General features: G+C 34.6%; 1 protein-coding gene across 1 annotated transcript in view; it reads left to right on the top strand.

The window, feature by feature from the left end:
• The window catches only part of LOC306660550 (intraflagellar transport protein 88 homolog), a 160,384-nt gene that overhangs the window by 102,133 nt on the left and 37,654 nt on the right, over positions 1-20,597 (top strand). Inside the window, 2 exon segments of the mRNA XM_079138889.1 lie at positions 215-280; positions 13,903-14,009. Of these exon segments, the coding sequence (XP_078995015.1) occupies positions 215-280; positions 13,903-14,009 (173 nt within the window).

The following is a 20,597-nucleotide window of genomic DNA, read 5'->3' on the forward strand; positions in this document are numbered from 1 at the left end:
ACCCATGCGCTTCTGCTCTAGCCCTTTCTCAAATTTATTTTATCTGTACATTTTTCTCCAAAAAGCTTTAGTAAGAATACGTATAGCCTGTGACAAATATGAAGGCTTTCTACCAAACCATTAAGGTGTGCAGACATATTGGATTATAATTAATATTTTGCCAAATCCTATTGGTTTGTATAATTTGCTAATGTATTATATTTTTGATTTATAGGTAACTACCAAAAAGCATTAGATACATACAAAGATATTCACAGAAAATTTCCTGAAAATGTTGAATGTAAGTGATGTTACATTTTATAACTTGAAGGCATAAGATCTTATATTTTAGTTTTAATATAAAATTATATTTGCTGTAGTAATTGAATACAAAAATGTCACCTGTTTTCTGATACGTGTTTAACTTTTTTATAGAATCAGAAAATTTGACTGTGTAAATATGTATTTTTATAGAATTCAATTATTCATAGATTTAAATAGAATACTGAATTATCTTCAGTGATAAACAGAATATCCCAAGTTTTATGAAATTTTGAGAATAAATTTTGGCTTATTGAATTTTCAGAGTTCATAAACTGGTATTTTATAGGCAAGGGATTTTAACTGCATTTTCATATATGATGTTTTGAGGTTGAAACAGTACTTTTAGAGTTTATGAAAATAGAACATTAATAGTCTTACTGATGCTGATTACAAATGATTTTTAATGCTACTTTTAATTTTAAAATGTTATCTTGATATTATATATGTCAATTGTAAATTAGCTTTGTAGAAAATATTCATTGATTTCTCATCTTGTTACACAGTAGATTTGATGCCAACTTCAGTGATAACGTGAAGTATTACAGCAATAATAACAATCAGGTTAAAGAAAAAGAGAAAATACCTAAATTCATATACTACATATTCTCATTGAACTGTAATTTTTGCCCTGAATTGCCTTGTACCTAAAGAGTTAGTTATATAATCTTTATTATTTTATGAAGAAATAAAAACTAGTTCCTTGAGAAGAAAAACTTCCCAATTCTTAATTCATTCATGCTGAGACACCAAGACATGTAGCAGATAGTCACTGAATGGTACAGTAAGTACTTTAAAAAATCTCTGCATTGAAAAAGCATTTGATAAAATACAGCACCCCTTCATGCTCAAAACACTGGAAAAAATAGGGATAGTGGGAACATTCCTTAATATTGTAAAGGCCATTTATGCTAAGCCCATGGCTAATATCATTCTAAATGGTGAAAAACTGAAAGCATTCCCCCTAGGAACTGGAACAAGGCAGGGATGCCCTCTTTCACCACTTCTATTCAACATCGTTCTTGAGACTCTGGCCAGAGCAATTAGACAAACCAAAGAAATTAAAGGGATACGAATTGGAAGGGAAGAACTCAAACTATCCCTGTTCGCTGATGACATGATTATATATTTAGAGGAACCTGGAAATTCCACCAGAAAGCTCTTAGAACTCATAAGTGATTTCAGTAAAGTAGCAGGTTACAAGATCAATGCCCATAAATCCAACGCATTTTTATACATAAGTGATGAATCTTCAGAAAGAGAAATTAGGAAAACTACCCCATTCACAATAGCCTCGAAAAAAATAAAATACTTGGGAATCAATCTCACAAAAGAGGTGAAAGACCTCTACAATGAGAACTATACAACACTAAAGAAAGAAATTAAAGAACACCTTAGAAGATGGAAAGATCTTCCATGTTCTTGGATAGGAAGAATTAATATTGTCAAAATGGCCATACTACCTAAAGTGCTATACAAATTCGGTGCAATTCCAATTAAAATCCCAATGACGTACCTTACAGAAATAGAGCAGGCAATTATGAAATTCATCTGGAAGAATAAGAGACCCAGAATAGCTAAAGCAATCCTTGGCAGGAGGAGTGAAACAGGGGGTATTGCAATACCAGATCTTCAACTCTACTACAAAGCAATAGTAACAAAAACGGCATGGTATTGGTACCAAAATAGAAAGGTAGATCAATGGTACAGAATAGAGGACACGGCCACAAACCCAAATAAATACAATTTTCTCATACTAGACAAAGGGGCCAAAAATATGCAATGGAGAAAAGATAGCCTCTTCAACAAATGGTGCTGGGAGAATTGGAAATCCATATGCAACAGAATGAAACTAAACCCATATCTCTCACCATGCACGAAACTAAACTCAAAATGGATTAAGGACCTCGGAATCAGACCAGAGACCCTGCAGATTATAGAAGAAAAAGTAGGTCCAAATCTTCACCTTGTTGGTCTAGGACCAGACTTCCTTAACAGGACTCCCATAGCACAAGAAATAAAAGCTAGAATCAACCACTGGGATAGATTCAAACTAAAAAGCTTTCTCTCAGCAAAGGAAACTATCAGCAATGCGAGGAAAGAGCCTACAGAGTGGGAGAATATCTTTGCCAATCATACTTCAGATAGAGCACTAATCTCCAGAATCTATAAAGAACTCAAAAAACTCTACTCCAAGAATTCAAACAGTCCAGTCAACAAATGGGCTAAGGAAATGAATAGACACTTCACAGAAGAAGATCTACAAGCAATCAACAAACATATGGAAAAATGTTCAACATCTCTAGTAATAAGAGAAATGCAAATCAAAACCACCCTAGGATTCCATCTCACCCCAATTAGAATGGCGATTATCAAGAATACGAGCAACAACAGGTGTTGGCGAGGATGTGGGGAGAAAGGTACACTCATACACTGCTGGTGGGGCTGCAAATTAGTGCAGCCACTATGGAAAGCAGTGTGGAGATTCCTTAGAGAACTTGGAATGGAACCACCATTTGACCCAGCTATCCCACTCCTTGGCCTATACCCAAAGGACTTAAAATCTGCATACTACAGAGATACAGCCACATCAATGTTCATGGCTGCTCAATTCACGGTAGCCAGACTGTGGGACCAGCCTGGATGCCCTTCGGTTGATGGGTGGATAGAGAAACTGTGGTATATATGTACTGTGGAATGTTACTCAGCCATGGGGAATGATGGAATTGTGGCATTTGCGGGCAGATGGATGGGATTGGAGAATGTCATGCTGGGTGGGGTGAGCCGGTCTCAAGGGGCCAAAGGACGAGTGATATCGCTAATAGGTGGAGGTTGACACATAATGGGGGGGAGGGAAGGGTTAGAGTTAGGGTTAGGGAGGGGGGCAGGTATGGAGGAGGGAACTACTGTATGGAGGGTAAAGAGGGGTGGGAGGGGTGGGGGGAAGGGAAAGAAATAACAGAATGAATCAAACAACATTGCTCTGTGTGGATTTATGATTGCACAAGTGGTATGCCTTTGCGCCATGTACAGACAGAGAAACAACATGTATCCCATTTGTTTACAATAAAAAAAAAATAATAATAATTATGGGGAAAAAAAAAAATCTCTGCATTGTATAAAATGTTTGAAAAGTATACTTTTAAATTTTCCCTTCACTGACAATGAGTACAAAATGATACATTATAGTTTAGTAAAGATCTTTCCTGAACCATTCTTTCCTGATTCAATCTTTTCTGATGACCCAGATTGAATCAAGGATTAAATAGACATTCTGCATGTTCCTTAATTATGTTTCCTCCATTCATCTTTTATTTTAGCTTTTATTAGCTCTGCAGTAGATAGTTCATCTGTGATCTTTGGTAGTGGTACAGGATGAAGTATTCTCTAAAGCTGCTTAGAAGGAGATTTATTAACTCACATCAGCAGTTCCAAATGCCAATCAGGAAACAGACTTTGAGAGAGTTACTTGTAGAATTCTTCCAAAGTACAGACTTCCAGCCCTACTTCCGAGTTTGTCATTTAGGTATGCAGTGAACTAAGCATCTTATTTTTCTTCCCAGTTTCTAAAAATATTCTATGTGATTCTTGGTTGTTGTTGTTCTTTTTAGCTGTACATGACAGAGTGCATTTTGACATATTCTACATACATGGAGTATAACTTCCCATTCTTGTACATCAGTTGTACATGATGTGGAGTTATACTCATCATGTATTCATATATGACTATAGGAAATTTATGTCCAATTCATTCTACTGTCTGTTCTTTTCCATCCCCACTCCTCCCTTCATTCCCCTTTGTCTAATCCAATAAACTTCTGTTCCCCCCTGTCCCACTTATTGTGTGTTAGGATCTGCATATCAGAAAGAACATTTGGGTTTTTGGTCTTAGGGGATTAGCTTATTTCACTTAGCATGACAGTCTCCAGTTCCATCCATTTACGAGCAAATGCTATAATTTCATTTTTCATAATGTCTGAGTAATATCCCATTCTGCATATATATCACATTTTCTTTATCCATTCATTTGTTGAAAGACACCTAAATTGGTTTCATAGCTTGACTATTATTAATTGAGCTGCTGTAAACATTGATGTGACTGTGTCACTGTAGTATGCTAATTTTAAGTCCTTTGGGTATAGGCCAAGGAGTGGGATAGCTGAGTCAAATGGTGATTCCATTCCAGGTTTTCTAAGGAATCCCCATACTGCTTTCTAGAGTGCTGCCTCAATTTGCAATTCCACTATCAACATATGAGTGTACCTTTTCCCCCACTTCCTCACCAACAGCTATTATTTCTTATATCCTTGATAAGAGGCATTCTAATTGGAGTGAGATGATATCTTAGGGTGGTTTTCTCTAATTACTAAAGATGTTGAACATTTTTTCATATGTTTGTTGATCATTTGTGTATCTTCATCTGTGAAGTGTCTACCCAGTTCCTTAGCCCATTTATTGATTGGGTTCTTTGTATTTTTGGTGTAAAGTTTTTTAAGTTCATTATAAATTCTGGAGATTAGTGCTCTGTCTGAAGTGTGTGTGGATTAGATTTTCTCCCACTCTAGGCTCTCTCTTCTCGTTATTCTTTTCTTTGCTGAGAAAAAGCTTTTTAGTTTGAATCCATTCCATTTATTGATTCTTGCTTTCATTTCTTGCACACTAGTAGAGTCTTATTAAGGAAGTCTGGTCCTAAGCCAACATTATGAAGATTTGAACCCACTTTTTCTTCTGTTTAGTGTAGGGTCTCTGGTCTAATTCCTAGATGCTTGATCTGTTTTGAGTTGAGTTTTGTGCAGAGTGAGAGATAGGGGTTTAATTTCATTTTGTTGCATATGGATTTCCAGTTTTCAGCACTATTTGTTAAAGAGGCTATCTTTTCTCCATTGTACATTTTTGACACCTTTGTCTAGTATGAGGTAACTGTATTTATGTGGGTTGGTTTCTGTGTCTTCTATTCTATACCATTGGTCTACCTGTCTATTTTAGTGCCAATACCATGATGTTTTTGTTATGCATGCTCTGTAGTATAGTTTAAGGTCTGATATTGTGATACCTCCTGCATCACTCTTCCTGCTAAGGATTGCTTTGTTTATTCTGGGTCTCTTATTTTTCCAAATGAATTTCATGATTGCTTTCTCTATTTCTATAAGGTATATCATGGGGATTTTAATTGGGATTATGTTGAATCCGTATAGTGCTTTTGGTAGTATGGCTATTTTGAAAATATTAATTCTGCCTATCCACAAGCATGGGAGATCTTTCCATCTTCTAAGATTTTCTTTAATTTCTTTCTTTAGTATTCTGTAGTTTTCATTGTAGAGGTCTTTCACCTCTTTTGTTAGATTGTTTCCCAAGTTTTTTTTTTTTTTGAGACTGTTGTGAATGGGGTAGTTTTCCTAATTTCTCTTTCAGAGGATTCATCATTTACAAATAGAAATGCATTAGATTTATGTGTTGATTTTATATCTTGCTACTTTGCTGAATTCACTTATGAGTTCTAGAAATTTTCTGGTGGAGTTTCTTGGATCCTCTAAATATAGAATCATGGTCATCAGCAAATAATGATAGTTTGAGTTCTTCTTTTCCTATTCGTATCCCTTTAATTTCTTTGCCCTTTCTAATTGTTCTGGCTAGAGTTTCCAGGACTATGTTGAAGTGGTGAAAGAGGGCATCCCTGTCTTATTCCAGTTTTTAGAGGAAATGCTTTCAGTTTTTCTCCATTTAGTATGATGTTGGCCTTGGGCTTAGCATAGATAGTCTTTACAATGTTGAGGTATGCTCCTACTATTCCTGTTTTTTCCTAGTGTCTTGGACATGAAGGGGTGCTGTATTTTATCAAATGCTTTTTCTGCATCTATTGAAATAATCATATCATTCTTAACTTTTAAGTCTATTGATATGATGCATTACATTTATTGATTTCCATATGTTGAACCAACCTTGCACCCCAGGGTTGAATCCCACTTGATCATGGTGCACTATCTTTTTTAATGTTTTTGTATGTGACTTGCCAGTATTTTATTAAGAATTTTTGCATCTATGTTCATCAGGGATATGATTCTGAAGTTTTCTTTCCTTGATGTGTCTTTGTCTGATTTTGGTATCAGGGTGATACTGGCTTCATAGAATGAGTTGGAAGGGTTCCTTCCTTTTCTATTTCATGGAATAATTTGAGGAGGATTGTTATTATTCAAAACTCCAGTAGCACTCAGCTGAGAATTTCTCTGGTCTTGGGCTTGTCTTAGTTGGTAGACTATTGATGGCATCTTGAAATTATCTATGTGATTCTTAATCTTTGTTATATTAAAGAACTGGTGCGTTAGAGATTATATGAGTGGGGCTGGGGAGATAGCTCAGTCGGTAGAGTGCTTGCCTTGTAAGCACAAGGCCCTGGGTTCGATCCCCAGCACCCAAAAAAAAAAAAAAAAAAAAAAGTGAGATTATATGAGTGAGCAATAGCAGTGATAGTGCTGTAAAAATGGAGCAGCCCAGGGGCTGGAGATGTGGCTCAGTGGTAGCACACTTGCCTCGCATGTGTGAGGCCCTGGGTTCAATCCTCAGCACCACATATAAATAAATAAATAAAAAATAAAAAGGTCCATTGACAACTAAAAAATATTAAAAAAAAAAAAAAATGGAGCAGCCCAACAGTCTGGTAGGCTGAAGAGTTTCTCAACCTAGCACTCCTGACATTTGATATTGGATAATTCTAGGGTGTGAGAAGCCATCCAGTAGATATTTGAATTTTTAACAGCATCCCTGACCTCCACCCAACAGATGCTATAGCAGTTCCATCCCCAGTTATGAAAACAGGAAATCTCCAAACATGGCCAAATGTCCCCTGAGAAGCAAAATTGTTGCCAGATGAAAACTACTGCTATAGCTACAGCACTTCTGCACAGAGCCAGGGTGGGGAATACTTCTAAGCAAGGTCAAGTTTTTTCCTTTATAGAGAATTTCAGAGTCACTGTAAAAATTCAATGAAAGATTATGTGCCTTAAGGAATGTCCAACATGACTTTGGTCTGTACAGTTTTCAATATAAATGTTATCAATAGACTATCTCAACTGTAGCTTTAGAAAAGATACAGGCACACCTGCAGAATGTCTTTATTTTTAGCTGAATAGTTTCAAATTAATCAAACAGGATAATTTAGTTTTAAAATACGTTCTTCACCAAAAAACTGGCCTGTTCTATAGACTACAGATGGTATTCTACATTTCATAGGACATTCACCATAATCAATGACATTTATTTTGCATTAAATATCATAAGACACGCTTTGGAACTTAAGCAGATAAGAGAAACAGTATTTGCAGAAAATACAAATTTCCTTCTTATTGTGAATAAGTGTATCTTATTGTAAGATAAGTGTATACCTAGGCAATTCTATAGTAGTATGTGGACATTTTAAATTATTTTAGTCTTGATACTTTGCAATACTTTAATGATCATAAACTGGTTATTTATGTACAAATTTTTGAGTGAGTTCTGTGTTCTGCACACCATTCTACTAGTGTTGTGAATGTAGCATAAAACAAAATGGATGGAAATCCTTGGTGTCATGGAGTTTGTGTTCTAGTGGGAAGAGAAAGACAATAAAAAATGTTTACTTAGTAGTCATACGTGCTATGAAGGAAACACAAGTAAGGAGGTAGAGAATGGCTTGTGTTTTAGACAGAGTAAACAGGGGAGGTCTTTCAGATACTCAGGGTAACATTTAAGCAGAGACATGAAAGAATAGAAGGAAACAAGCCACCAAGACTTGGAAGTTCATTTGATCAGAGCACAGTAGATCTTGTGATGGAAGAGCAGAAGAATAAGTCAGAGAAGCTTGGCTGTGTGGTCAGACAGGACCAGTAGGGTCCTCTCGGGCCTTATATCAAGGCTCCAGGGTGTATTTTTAGGGAGATGGTAAACCACTGGAGAATTTTGAGCAGAAGTGTAATATGGCTTGAGGGAGCATCACTAAAAGTAGGATTAACTTACTTCTGTACTTTAAGTCCAGATCAAAAGATCACTTCAGCTGCTGTCTGGAGAATAAACTGGGGTGGGCAGTATCCACATGAGAAATCGTAGTATTAGCTTGGACTGAACTGATAACAGTGGAGATGGTGAAAGTTGGTCAGACTTTGAGTATGCTTGGAAGGAATTGGTGACAGCATTTTCTGGCTGTTTTGCGTATAATAGGAGAGAGAGGAGTCTGTGGGGAGAGGAGTCAAGAATAACCCCATAGATTTAGGTGTGGGCAAGGATAGAGCCGCTATTCACTGAGATATGGAAAACTGGGGAATGAGCAAGATAGGGAGGAAAAACTCAGTTTGTATTAAACATGTTATGTTTGAGCTACCTCTTAGCTATCCAAAAGGATATGTTATTTGGGCACTTAAAGTTGGGGGTCATCAACATATAAATTTAATGTGGTTAGCATGTTTTTTGTGTTATTCCATTATAATATGTAATCTCAATAACATTTTTTAATTAAGCATGTGTTATTCATTTTCATTCCCCCAAATTTTTATCAGCTCTTTTCTGTGTGCCAGGGCTACACTTTATGTTGTCTTGATTTTGGCTTCCTTTTTTTTTTTTTTTTTTGTGGTGCTGGAGATTGAACCCAGGGCCCTGTGCTTGTGAGGCGAGCACTCTACCAACTGAGCTATCTCCCCAGCCCTTGATTTTGGCTTCCTAGGACTCTCTAATAGTTGGTTATCTGATACAGTGTTAAGATAATTGAAAAATGTCCAAAGTGCTGTTGGAAGTACAGAGTCCTTAATTTTACCAGTATTTGGAGACAATTTCCATAATTAGGTTTCACAGAGGAAGTGACATTTGAAGTAGCTTTACCAGGGAGGTATGGCAGAAACAGACATTCTAGGTAGAAAAATAGCATTAGGAAAAAGAAGTAGATTTAAGAATGCATACTCTATTTTAAAATGTATCCTATTTCAAACACTGTAGCAGATGGAACATGTGTTTCCTTATACTACAAACAAATGAAAAAAGACATTTTCCAAATATATAAACCTACTAGTGCAAAGAGATAATTAAATTTGGGGCAATTTTGGGGACATTTTCTAATTAGCAGATTAGAAATACTGTAGGGGAAGATAGACAGTGAAGAATTCAACAAGAAACAAATTCATGACAGAACTGTAGGAAATATCATGAATTGGAGGCATTTGAAAGTGGGAGGTGTGTCTACTGGTGCTCAAAGCAGAAGGGTTGGCTGAGAATTAGTGTAAGGAACATCTGTGTTCCCCAATCCCCTACCTAAATTGTACAGTAAGAATTTAGGCAAAATGCAGTAAGGTTGTTGGTAGGTGATTTGGCAAAATGTACTTAACAATTATTTAATAGAGTCAAAATGATTAATTGTAAAAGTAGGAGAAAGAGAAGAATAACTCAGATATTTGTGTAGATAGAAGGAGATAAAGTGAGAGAAAATGCATGGAAAAAAGAGTTTAGGGGAAATGATGTCAGTATAGGATAGATTATCTTTGTGGTATTGTAGAAGTCAGGTGGATATATCCAATCTATTTCATTTTAGCAAAGTTACAGTAATGCATAGAAAGCAGTAAAAACTGAGGAGAAATGTGTGGTCTGGAATTATGGATTAGTTTTAAATGATCTACAGACACAGTTGAGGTTTGCAAAAGGAGGAAACTTCCCAGGAGCACTTAATAAAGTAAATATCGAATGACCAAGAGTGGAACCCTGGAGCACACTAACATTTAAGTGAAATAGAGGAAACAGTAGAGAGACAGAGAAGGGGAGTCAGGAAGATAAGCCAAAGGAAAAGTATTTCAAGAAAGACATGGTCATTCATGAAGTAAAAAACTGCTAAAAGAATTGGCAGGAAGCCATTGACTTTGGAAGATCATAGAGAAGTAGTAGCAGTAGAAACAGAACCACTGTGGGTTGGAAATGTGAGCGGAAGGTGAAGTAATTGGCCACTTTGTGAAATTAATATTTGAAGAAGAAGGGAAGATAAAATCTAAAGAATGTAGCAGAGTCCAGGGAAGGTTTTCCTTAAGAATGTGAAAGGTGAACATTTCTGTTGGATAAAGGGAATTGTCCAGTAGAAAAGGAGAAATAGAAAGTGTGCCCAGAGCAGCCATAGTGATGGAAAAAGAGGTTTGAGGGAATGGAATTAACCAGACAGGCTAGATAGATTAACTTTGAAAAAATGCTAGATCATTTCTTATTCAAGAGAATATTTAACAGTCAGCATGCTAAAGCACAAGAACAGTTTATCAATATCTTTGTAGACCAAGAACAGGACCAAGGCCAAGCTGTACTTTTCTTTGTTGGCAAGTACAGGTTGGGATAGAGCACTCCTTATTTCAGCCCAAGTAAGGGGTTGGGCGAGAAGTCAGCAGGGACCCATGAAAAAAGTGCCATTGAACAGGAAATGTAAATAATTTTTATAACCCAGAGAAAGACTTTAGAAAATTATTATAGGAACTAGAAGAAAATGCATAATATTTGGCCCCTTGTGTTCTGCCCACCCCCTACCCCTCTCTCTTTGTTAGTAATGCCAAGGGTAAGATCAAGCCAAGAACATAGACTTCTATCTCTCTCAGGCAGAAAGTCATAGGCCAAGGTGAAAAAGGATAATACAAAAAAAGAGGATGATGCTGAGTATGATACATAAGAAAGGATTGTAGGGAAACTAGAAATATGTGTAATAGCTAAATACTAACTGAAGGCAGTAAAGAGTAGAAAATCAAATTAGTAATTGGAAAACTGGTAATTTCTCCCAGAATGTAGAGAAAAGAAAAGAAAAAGAATTAAAGAATTTGAGACAGGTTTGGGGACATAGCTCAGTTGGTAGAGTATTTGCCTGTCAAGCACAAGGCCCTGGGTTCAATACCCAGCACTGCAAAAAAAAAAAAAAAAAAAAAAAAAAAAAAAAAAAAATTTGAGAGTTTGATAGATCCAAAAGACAAGGAAGATACATTATAAGACATGTGTTGACAAAGAATAAACTAGAACAGTTGCAATAAAAGCAGAAATCAAAGAGTAGAAGAAATAGTCTAGAATAAGCACCACTCCCCCCCGCAAAAAATCTTCTGTCTGCAAAGGAAGACAATTTGGATAGCTACCAGCCACACTAAATACCAAATACTAAATACCAAAGGCAGTGGAACAGTCTTTACCTCTGCATGTAAATGCAGCAGAAAGATATTCTTAGATATATTAGGAGCTAGAAAACGTACTCATCTCTCCTTGTAGGAACAAAAAGTTGTCTTGAAAACTCAATAGGAGGTCTCTGGAAAGCAAACTCAAACTTTAAAATTCAAAAGGGGAAATAAATACTTTTTATGTTAGAACAAGTCAGTCAAAATTAATTTAACTCTAGATTAATTAAGTTTTCTAGAGTTAAATATAATTATAAGCATGATTTTTTGAGAGGATAAGTGAGAAGTATGCTACATAGCTCTTCATTTATGAGGGTTTCATAAAAAACCATTGAAATCTTGATACTGTTAGGAAAAATATAACAATAACAAGCCTCCCTATTGTGTGAGCAGCATTCATATCTTATGGGTGTTATGGGGCGCAACTTAAGAACAGACTGATCACCACTGAGAAGTCCAAATTTGAGAGTCTTTATTAAGCCGGCCAGTTGACTATCTCACACAATGCCCCAAAAAATGGCTATTGGGAGAACAGCCCCGACCACAGGGTTGTAGGGGTTCTTATACCAAAAATTACATTAATCATAAGGTCTGTTGCTATGATTTGAAATTACACTTTAACATCATGAGATCATCGACAGAGGGGGAAGTGGGTCAAAATGACCCTTACCTAGGTACAAACTAAAGAATGGTTACCAACATCCACACAATCACTGTTCACATGGTACATTGTTTAGGAGCAATAGGAATCAAAAGAGAGCAATTCTTTACTACATAGGAGTTGCCATTGTATATTATTAAACATGTCACACCAAATAACTGATGATGGGCACAGAGGCGGGGTGTTCACATGGGAGAAGCTTATTTCCTACATAACATGGAGTCTCAGAGCAAAATGGAGTCTGTTTAGTCATTTCCCTTAGAGTCTGGCCTATAACATTCTCATGGAGTCAGATCTGTCAGCCCATCACAATGGAGTAAAAAGCAGCAAGATTTCTAAAATTTTACTAGTAGTAGAAGTTAATACAGTCTCAGGAAGGCAGATTGATAATATGTATCAGGAGCATAAAAATGATCATAAAGTTTGAATGCCAGTGAGCCCACTGTTTAGTAGTTTGTCTCAAGGAAATAAGAAACCCACACGAGTGTTTGGAAATCATATTAACATTCAGGGAAGTGAATAAAATTATGGTATATCATAAAATAGTCTGCAGATATTAGAAACTTTTTTAATGTAACTTGATATTATTCTCTTGGTAACTGGAAAAAAGTATAGGAAAAAATACATTTATAATGTTTAGTTTTGTCGCCAGGTGGAAGAGTAATGGTTAACTTTCATTTTGTTCTTTGTATCTCTACATTTTTTTACAAATCCTCTACAGTGATCTGCATTACTGTTGTATTGAGGGAAACAAATTATTTTAAAATGAAATAATAAAAATATTTAAGGTAATTGAGATCATAAATGGCAGAGGCTATTCTCATTAATGCAGAAACAAAATCATTGTGGTTTTTGGGCATTCATTACTTGTTTTTTAAATTTTGCAAATTTTATAAACTTGATCTTAAGTAATTCAGCCATTTCCAGAATAGTATAAGATGTACAGCAAGCAAAACTAAATAAAATTTCACTGATGGTTATATATGTAAGTGATAAAGGAGGCTTTTATCATTGTTTTATGCATTGATATGATAAACACAGAAAACTCAGGGGCGTATTTGTGGGAGTGAATGGAAAGAACACTAGGCTGAGGCAAGGATTTGGGATGTTCTAGTTCCACACCTAGATAACACTTCATAGGTGTTCATTTTCAGCCTGTGTTGTTATTTTTTTATATATATCTGATGTTGACTGCAAGTCTAACCATAAAATGCATTTTTTTTGGCATTTCTAGTGTTTGAATATAATGTGAATAATAGTTATTAAAAGAACAAAATTACAATAAAAAACATCTATGAATAATTTTTATTATTGCTTTTTTTTTTTTTTTTTTGTTGGTGCTGGGGATCGAACCCAGGGCCTTGTGCTTGCAAGGCAAGCACTCTACCAACTGAGCTATCTCCCCAGCCCCTATTATTGCTATTTTTATTATATGTACAGACTGCATTTTGTAGCCTAGTCTCTCTCACAGCTCTTTACATGCATTTATGAATTGCCCTTCAGCACATTAACAAATGTTGTATCTGCCTTTTGAGTTCTCACCTGGCAGTGTCCTTGAGCCATGTTTCTTCTAGGATCTGGCAGGTTAAGGACACAGTGAGTGGAAAGGATCCATTAAACCCCATCCAAGACAGTCAGTTCTCCCAGGTCCAAAGATTGTAAAGTGTAATTATTTTTCAGGATAAAAAGAAACAGTATTTGTGCTTATCATTCCTAACTTTTTCCCAAAAGACTGAGTTCATTTGTTGGCCTTTTATCACTATACACATATTCTTTCCTAAATATATTTTTCACATTTAGGTCTTCGTTTCTTGGTTCGCCTCTGCACAGATATTGGATTAAAAGAAGTTCAAGAATATGCCACGAAACTCAAGAGGTTGGAAAAAATGAAAGAAATAAGGGAACAGGTATCTCATATAGGCCAAAAACTGTTGTCTGTTAATTTTCAAAATGTCAGCCTGCTGTAGGTGAAATATACGATGTTACTAGCTTCTGTCAAAAAGCAGTTTAAATTTTCGTCTGCCCTGTCATAAACCAAGGAATAACTGAAATATTTGTTTTAGGATAAAGTTCTGTCAGAAGTGAGTTCCCAGTAGGAGAAAGTACATTGGATTTTGTGTAGTCTTTAATGGAAAGCTGTTAACACACAAATAATTGTAAATTTCCACAGCAGTATGTAACTTACCCGTTAATTTGAAGGTTTGGTTTTAATTGGAGAGTCCTGTGTCCCTTGGGAGGCAATCACTTATCTACAATAGTCATTTTTCCTTAAACTATTTTTAATATAATGGAGTATGGTTCTGAGAAGGGAATAACATTAGCGCACATTGAAGCATTTTAAGTCATTTCTATATTCTGTGCAGTGTGAGGAATAGCAGTGTTCTTATTTTTACTTTAAAGAATCATCTACAAAGTTTGAGCCTAGAATATTTAAAGATTTAATGTGAATTTCAAATATCTGCCTTTCGCAGAAAAAATAAGTTCTTAAAATTGATATTATATTAGAAAAAATTCTAAATGAGGAATTAAATTATTTTTTCTTAAACTGAAAATATGGTGACAAAGCACTTATTAAAAATACAATTATCTGGGATATAGAGAATCTAAATTGTTTTTGTTTTCAAAATGCAGTTGTTATCTTTTAAGATGTAATCTGATAATTCTCTTGTAAAGATATCCAGTTGTAAAAAGATTATAAGCAAACAGATTTTCTTTTACATTAAAAACTCTATAAAATATCCGGTTGGTTTTAAAATGCTAACCTAGGGTATATATTAAAATTTGCTATAATGGCCATAAAATGTGCTGTAACGTACAAATGCATATTAATTAGATAACTTGTGTGAAAGCTTTGTAAAATGTAAACTGATATTAACCGAAGTTCATATGATCATAATTGTCATAATCACTATTTAATGTGTTTCATTAGTCAGAGTCAAAAAGAAGTATATATTTCTTTTATTTATTTTTTTATTAGAGTTTTATAATTATATGTAACTGGGTTCATCCTCACAAACTCATAAATGTGTGGAAGTCGATTTCACTTCATGAACCCCCCTGCCTTTTCCCTCTTACCTTCCCTCCCTTCTGTATTTCAAACCTAGAATGTTTTTTTTAGAACTCAACCCATTATCATATAAAGTTCCCTAATATAGAACCTTGGATGTGCAGAGAGTCACATTCTTCAGACTTTACAAGTTTGAGCATTAGTAGTTTTAGTTAAACTGAAGAATGAACAAACTACTACAAATAGGGATCATGCATAACACATTTCGTACAATTTATAATCTTAAGATGGTATACGTCTGGTTTAGTAGATGTCTAGTGTTGACCCCCATTTTTTTTTATTTTGTAACATGTTTTATTCATAAAGATGCTCTTGTGTATAAGTGCCAGTCTATAAATTTGAATTATGCATATAATATTATCACTATGGTAATCTAATAAAATCCAAGCTTCCACAGTCTCATCTATTTTCAGATTGCTGCAAAATGCAATCAGAATACTATTCTTTTCTGCTTCATATTTAATTGCATTGGCTGTCCAAAGGAAAAATTTTGTCAACAGTTTAAAAACTAAAAGAAAAGTTGAAAAAAAGTAGATGATGTTTTCATTTTGCAGATCCACTGAAGTGCAGTTTTGGTTCCAAAAACTGGTTTACCTAATCAAAATTTGCAAAGATTATGAAAATATATTAATTTGTTAAATATGTAAATTTAGCACAAACATTAAATTTTTACAAGCAAAATTTCAACTTTAGAAAACAGGTTAAAATAATTTGCTATGTTTAATTAATATAGTAATTTTGATCTTTATGAAAACCTTTTTTTGTGTTGACCTCTTTTAAATAATAAGAAGTTACCCTCTAATTCCTTGGGAACCTCCTTGCAGCCAGTTCACTGAGAATCTTAATGTAAACTTAGGAAACATTGATTCCAGAGAATTCCTGGGAAATGAACTTAAAGGACAAAGATGAAAGCATCCTCCTTTAAGTAGAATTACTTCTTTCAAGTTTTTAGCATTTACCATTAATACAATCTCCCCATTCTTAGTTGTATCATACTTGAATCAGTAGAGATATTATTCTCTCCTTCTGATCTTTATAGGGTTTGTGTCTAACCTGCACATTTGCTTTCTCTTCCTTTACCTTTTTCCTCCTCCCTTATCCACTTTGCTTTATTATAGTCTCTCTATATATTTTTGGAATTTCTTTTTCATCTGACTACTTTGAACTAATATTCTTAAGCACTAATGAAATTTATTATATTTTAATGACTCAATTAATGTCATTGAAACTTTTGCATTCCAGTTACTACTCAGACTCTATTACTCTTCCATCAAAATATTTATGTTAAAAAAAGAACAACAAATGTTGAGGAAATATATATATATATATATATATATTATGTTCATTAGTCAGCTTTTATCTATTGTTCTCATAGACCTAGAATCTTTTTATATTCATCTGTACTTTGAAAAAATAAAATTACCAATTTTTGGTGGAAAATAATGTTATTTTCTGAGAATATGTGCAAAAAGGAATTAGAACTTGTGCTTACTAATTTTTAACAAGCCTTGTTTTCATTGGAATGGTACAATTGTTAGTGGCAACTATATTTCAAGAAGAATATTAAAACACATGGGAACAAATCATTTGTCAGGTATCCCCAGGAATTTTAGAAATATCCATTTTTCTACAAAAAATGTTTTGTTAACTGTAAATAAAAACTAATATCTACTCACTAAGATAATTCCTTAGTGTCTTTATTAAGACTGCTTTAATAAATTCATATGACTTACCTTTGATGCAATTAAACTATCCAGTGTTTATCTTCCTTACATCTCTCTGTACTTATATGTACCTCTTTGGGTAATATTTTTATCACTGGTCTCATTAAAATTAATATAAAACCCAATGTCACTTGAATGTTACAGCTTTTCCTTAGTATTTGTGCTCAAACTTTCTTATACCTTAGTCTTTTTTTTTCTTCTTTTTAGTTATGCATGACAGTAGAATCCATTTTGACATAATTATGCAAGCATGGAATATATCTTGTTCTAATTCAGACCCCAGTCTTTCTTTAGAATTAAAGTTATAGTCCAATTCTACAAAGTACTAAAATAAACATTTAGTCTCTCTTTTCAGTTTCCTTAAAATCTATTTGGTTTCTTGGACTTTATTGACAGTGGCTTTTTCCCTTTTCTCCCTTTTCCTTAAATTGTTTTATTTGCATTTAAGAGTTTTGTCTATATTCTTTTTTAAAAATAGTTTTAGCTATAGATGTACATGATATCTTTATTTACTTACTTTTATGTGGTGCTGAGGAGATTGAACCCAAGGGTGCCTCACACGTGAGAGGCAAGCGCTCTATCACTGAACTACAACCCCTTTTCTATATTCTTATTGCATCTTATATCAAAGAAACATTTTCTTGAGGTTGTTCTCACCTAAGTTTGGCTTATAAACACTGTCAAGGGTGGAGGGATCAATGGGAAAAAAAAGGTCCTAGAATGAAGAAAAGAGGCTTAAAGAGAAAGAATGCACACAAGCTGAATTCTCAAGTAACTGCTGTCCATCCCATTTCTATTTGTCTTTCTTAGATTATGAGCCTATGGGGCAAGACATTCTGTTTCCTGGCGTTATGTAGGGTATAAGACATTAGTTATAATGCCTTTGGAATTAAGGGATCCTCTCCTTTTCTAAATTTGAACCTAACGCTTCTTGTTACCTTTTTTGTTTGTTTGTTGTTACCTTTCTGTTTCTTATGGTTAGAATAAATTCTGATGCAAAAATATAACATCTTTCTTATATAATTAAACATTTTTAATTAATAAAAAACATTTTTGTTAATGTCTATGTAATAGCTTATTATACAGATGTATCTTGATTTCTTTAAACATTTTTACATTGTTTAACAATCAGGTACCTTTTTAATATTTGGTAATTTTCTGTGATCAGTCAAGTTTTCAGATGTTTCTCGTTAAAGTTTTTGGCCCATATAATTATTCATAGGTGAGCTCTTCCATATTGTTTGATTGAGACATTGTATGAAATAGTCATGTAATTGAAACCAGGGATTTTCTAAATAATAACATTAGATCTTTACCTGGAGCTACTAAAGAACACAATCTTCCTTCCTTTCTTTCCTCTTTCCTTCTGCCAATAGTGGTAGAAATTTGGCAGTAGGAAGGAGAAGGCAAAGTGAAGAACCTGGATAACCTGTTCCTGAGTAATGTTAGCAGTCTTTGTGTTTCTGGTAGCAGTTTTCCCTTTAATTCTACTTTATTACATCTGCTTAATTAGATGTAATTAATTAGTTATAATAAGGGGGGCCAGGATGTAACTCAGTGGTAGACTGCATACTTGAAGCCCTGAATTCTGTCCTTAGAATTGCAAAAAATAAAAATAGTGGCATACATTTGAGTGCATGATAAATGCAGACACTGTTCAAAGTGTTCTACATGTATTAACTAATTCAGTCATTTCAATAAGCCTATGATATTGGATATGGTGTCATCTTTACTATTTTTTATAGATAAGAGATCCACATGCAGCTATGTTGGGGCAGACATGGAATACCAGTCTGGGCAGCTGGCTCCTAAGTCCAGGCTCCTAACTCCTGTACCTTTCTACCTTATGAATGGGAGAGAAATAAGATTATGCAAGTAAGGGTTTTAGGTTGAAATGTAATCCTTACTTAATCTGCATCCAGAAAAGTTAGTAACTCATACCAGAAATTACTTTAAAATGTTTCTTGCAATCAGCCCACCGTAATTAGATTAGAGGTTAGGGTCTTGAAATAGTGCCACTGAAGGTGTGGTGTGTAACCAGTAGAGCCTTGGAATCACCTGAGTTTCTTAGTGTTGGAAAACCTTGGGCCCCAGCTCAAACCTACTCACACCCTACCCCAGAATTTACATCCCTGGGCAAGGGTACTGTGTATCTGGGTGTGTGTGGGTGCGCGCGTGCGCACGCCAAATTTTCCAGGTGATTTTATATTTACCAAACTTTGAGGACTCAAACTTTGTGCCCACAAAGGATCACTTTGCAGATAGTCAAACATAAGCTCAGGATACAGAATCTGATTTAAGGGAGGAAAAAGTAGGCATAAATTAATCAAACCATAGATTTGTCAAAATTATTTGAAATGGAAAAAGTTATGTGTAGACTTAAAAAAAGGAAGATAAACCAATCCTGGTTTGTGTGGGTTAGGATATATCTTCCTGTACTCCTTCCTAACTCCTATTTAAAAACATTAGAGCTAAAAATTTTATATAGAATGATTTTTTTTTGAGAAACTGTCTTCTTCTTGGAACTAGTATGGAAAGGAAGACTGTTCTGCCCCTGTGCTTGGGTAATCTACAGTCCTGAGTAAGAAGAAAAGTTGGCACATTCTTCATTTGTTAGGACCAGAAGGAAGCAATTGTGGGCATAGTGCTATTGACCACACCAGGCCAGACAGACTCACTCCCTGCACAGACAGACTCAATCATTCCCTTTTGTCCTTATTGCTTATCCATGAGCCCTACAGCAATGTGAACTAACCCCTAGAAATGTGAGTCCCTTAGTTACTGTCTTTATAAAGATGTTTTGCTGTTGTACTTCACTAAACGTGAAAAGCACTACTGCAAAGAAGTCTGTCAAAACTAGATTGTATGTGTGGAAAAGAGCAAAAAGAGAAGAGTGAGAACTGAGGACTGAGTGTTTTAAATATGAGAAAGGAAGAGAAAAATATCAACCAAAATACCAAAGCAGTTAGAGAACAAAAGGAAACTCTTAAGAGGAAAAATAAAATGGATAAAGAAATAGTTTGCAAAATACAGAAGGTTTTCATTACTAACCTCTAAATAGAAATATGTTAATAATTAACATTTTAAAATTTGTTTTTAAATGTTCAAAATACTAATATTGGCTATCCCTTTCCTCAACCATAACAAGATTTGTCAATCTGGCTTTCTGTTGGCCAGATTGACAAAATATTATGTGATATTCAAAATTAATATAATATGTGATTGGTACTTTTACCCATATTTCCAGGTATTACCCTTCAAAATTTACAATCTATTTGAACAGAAAACTGTTTCATTCTATTTCTTAATACCAAAGAGATTCCATTTTAAAATCCCGTAAAGACTTAGCTTTAAAATCCACTATACTGAAAAATGGCAATTTTTAGAAACTCATGTTATATAATAAAATCTATAAAAATGTCTTAAAACTTACGCATAATTGCATTGAATCAATTTCATAAAATACTGAATAGAATATACATCATTGGTATCAAATTTATGATGATTTGTGCATTGATTATATTTTCTTGGGTAAGATTACCAATCACTTCTTAAAGGCCATTGATTCAAGGACTTTCATGCATTGCCCTGGTCCATGGTTCCCTAGTTTATTCACTCAGAAAGCATTTTTCAAAATCTGGTATGTATCTTGAAGGATCCAGTGAGGCATTATAGTTGCACAGTGTCATATGCCTTTTATCCCA

This window comes from Sciurus vulgaris, assembly GCF_902686455.1.
Source record: "Sciurus vulgaris genome assembly, chromosome: 4".
NCBI classification, from domain to species: domain Eukaryota; kingdom Metazoa; phylum Chordata; class Mammalia; order Rodentia; family Sciuridae; genus Sciurus; species Sciurus vulgaris.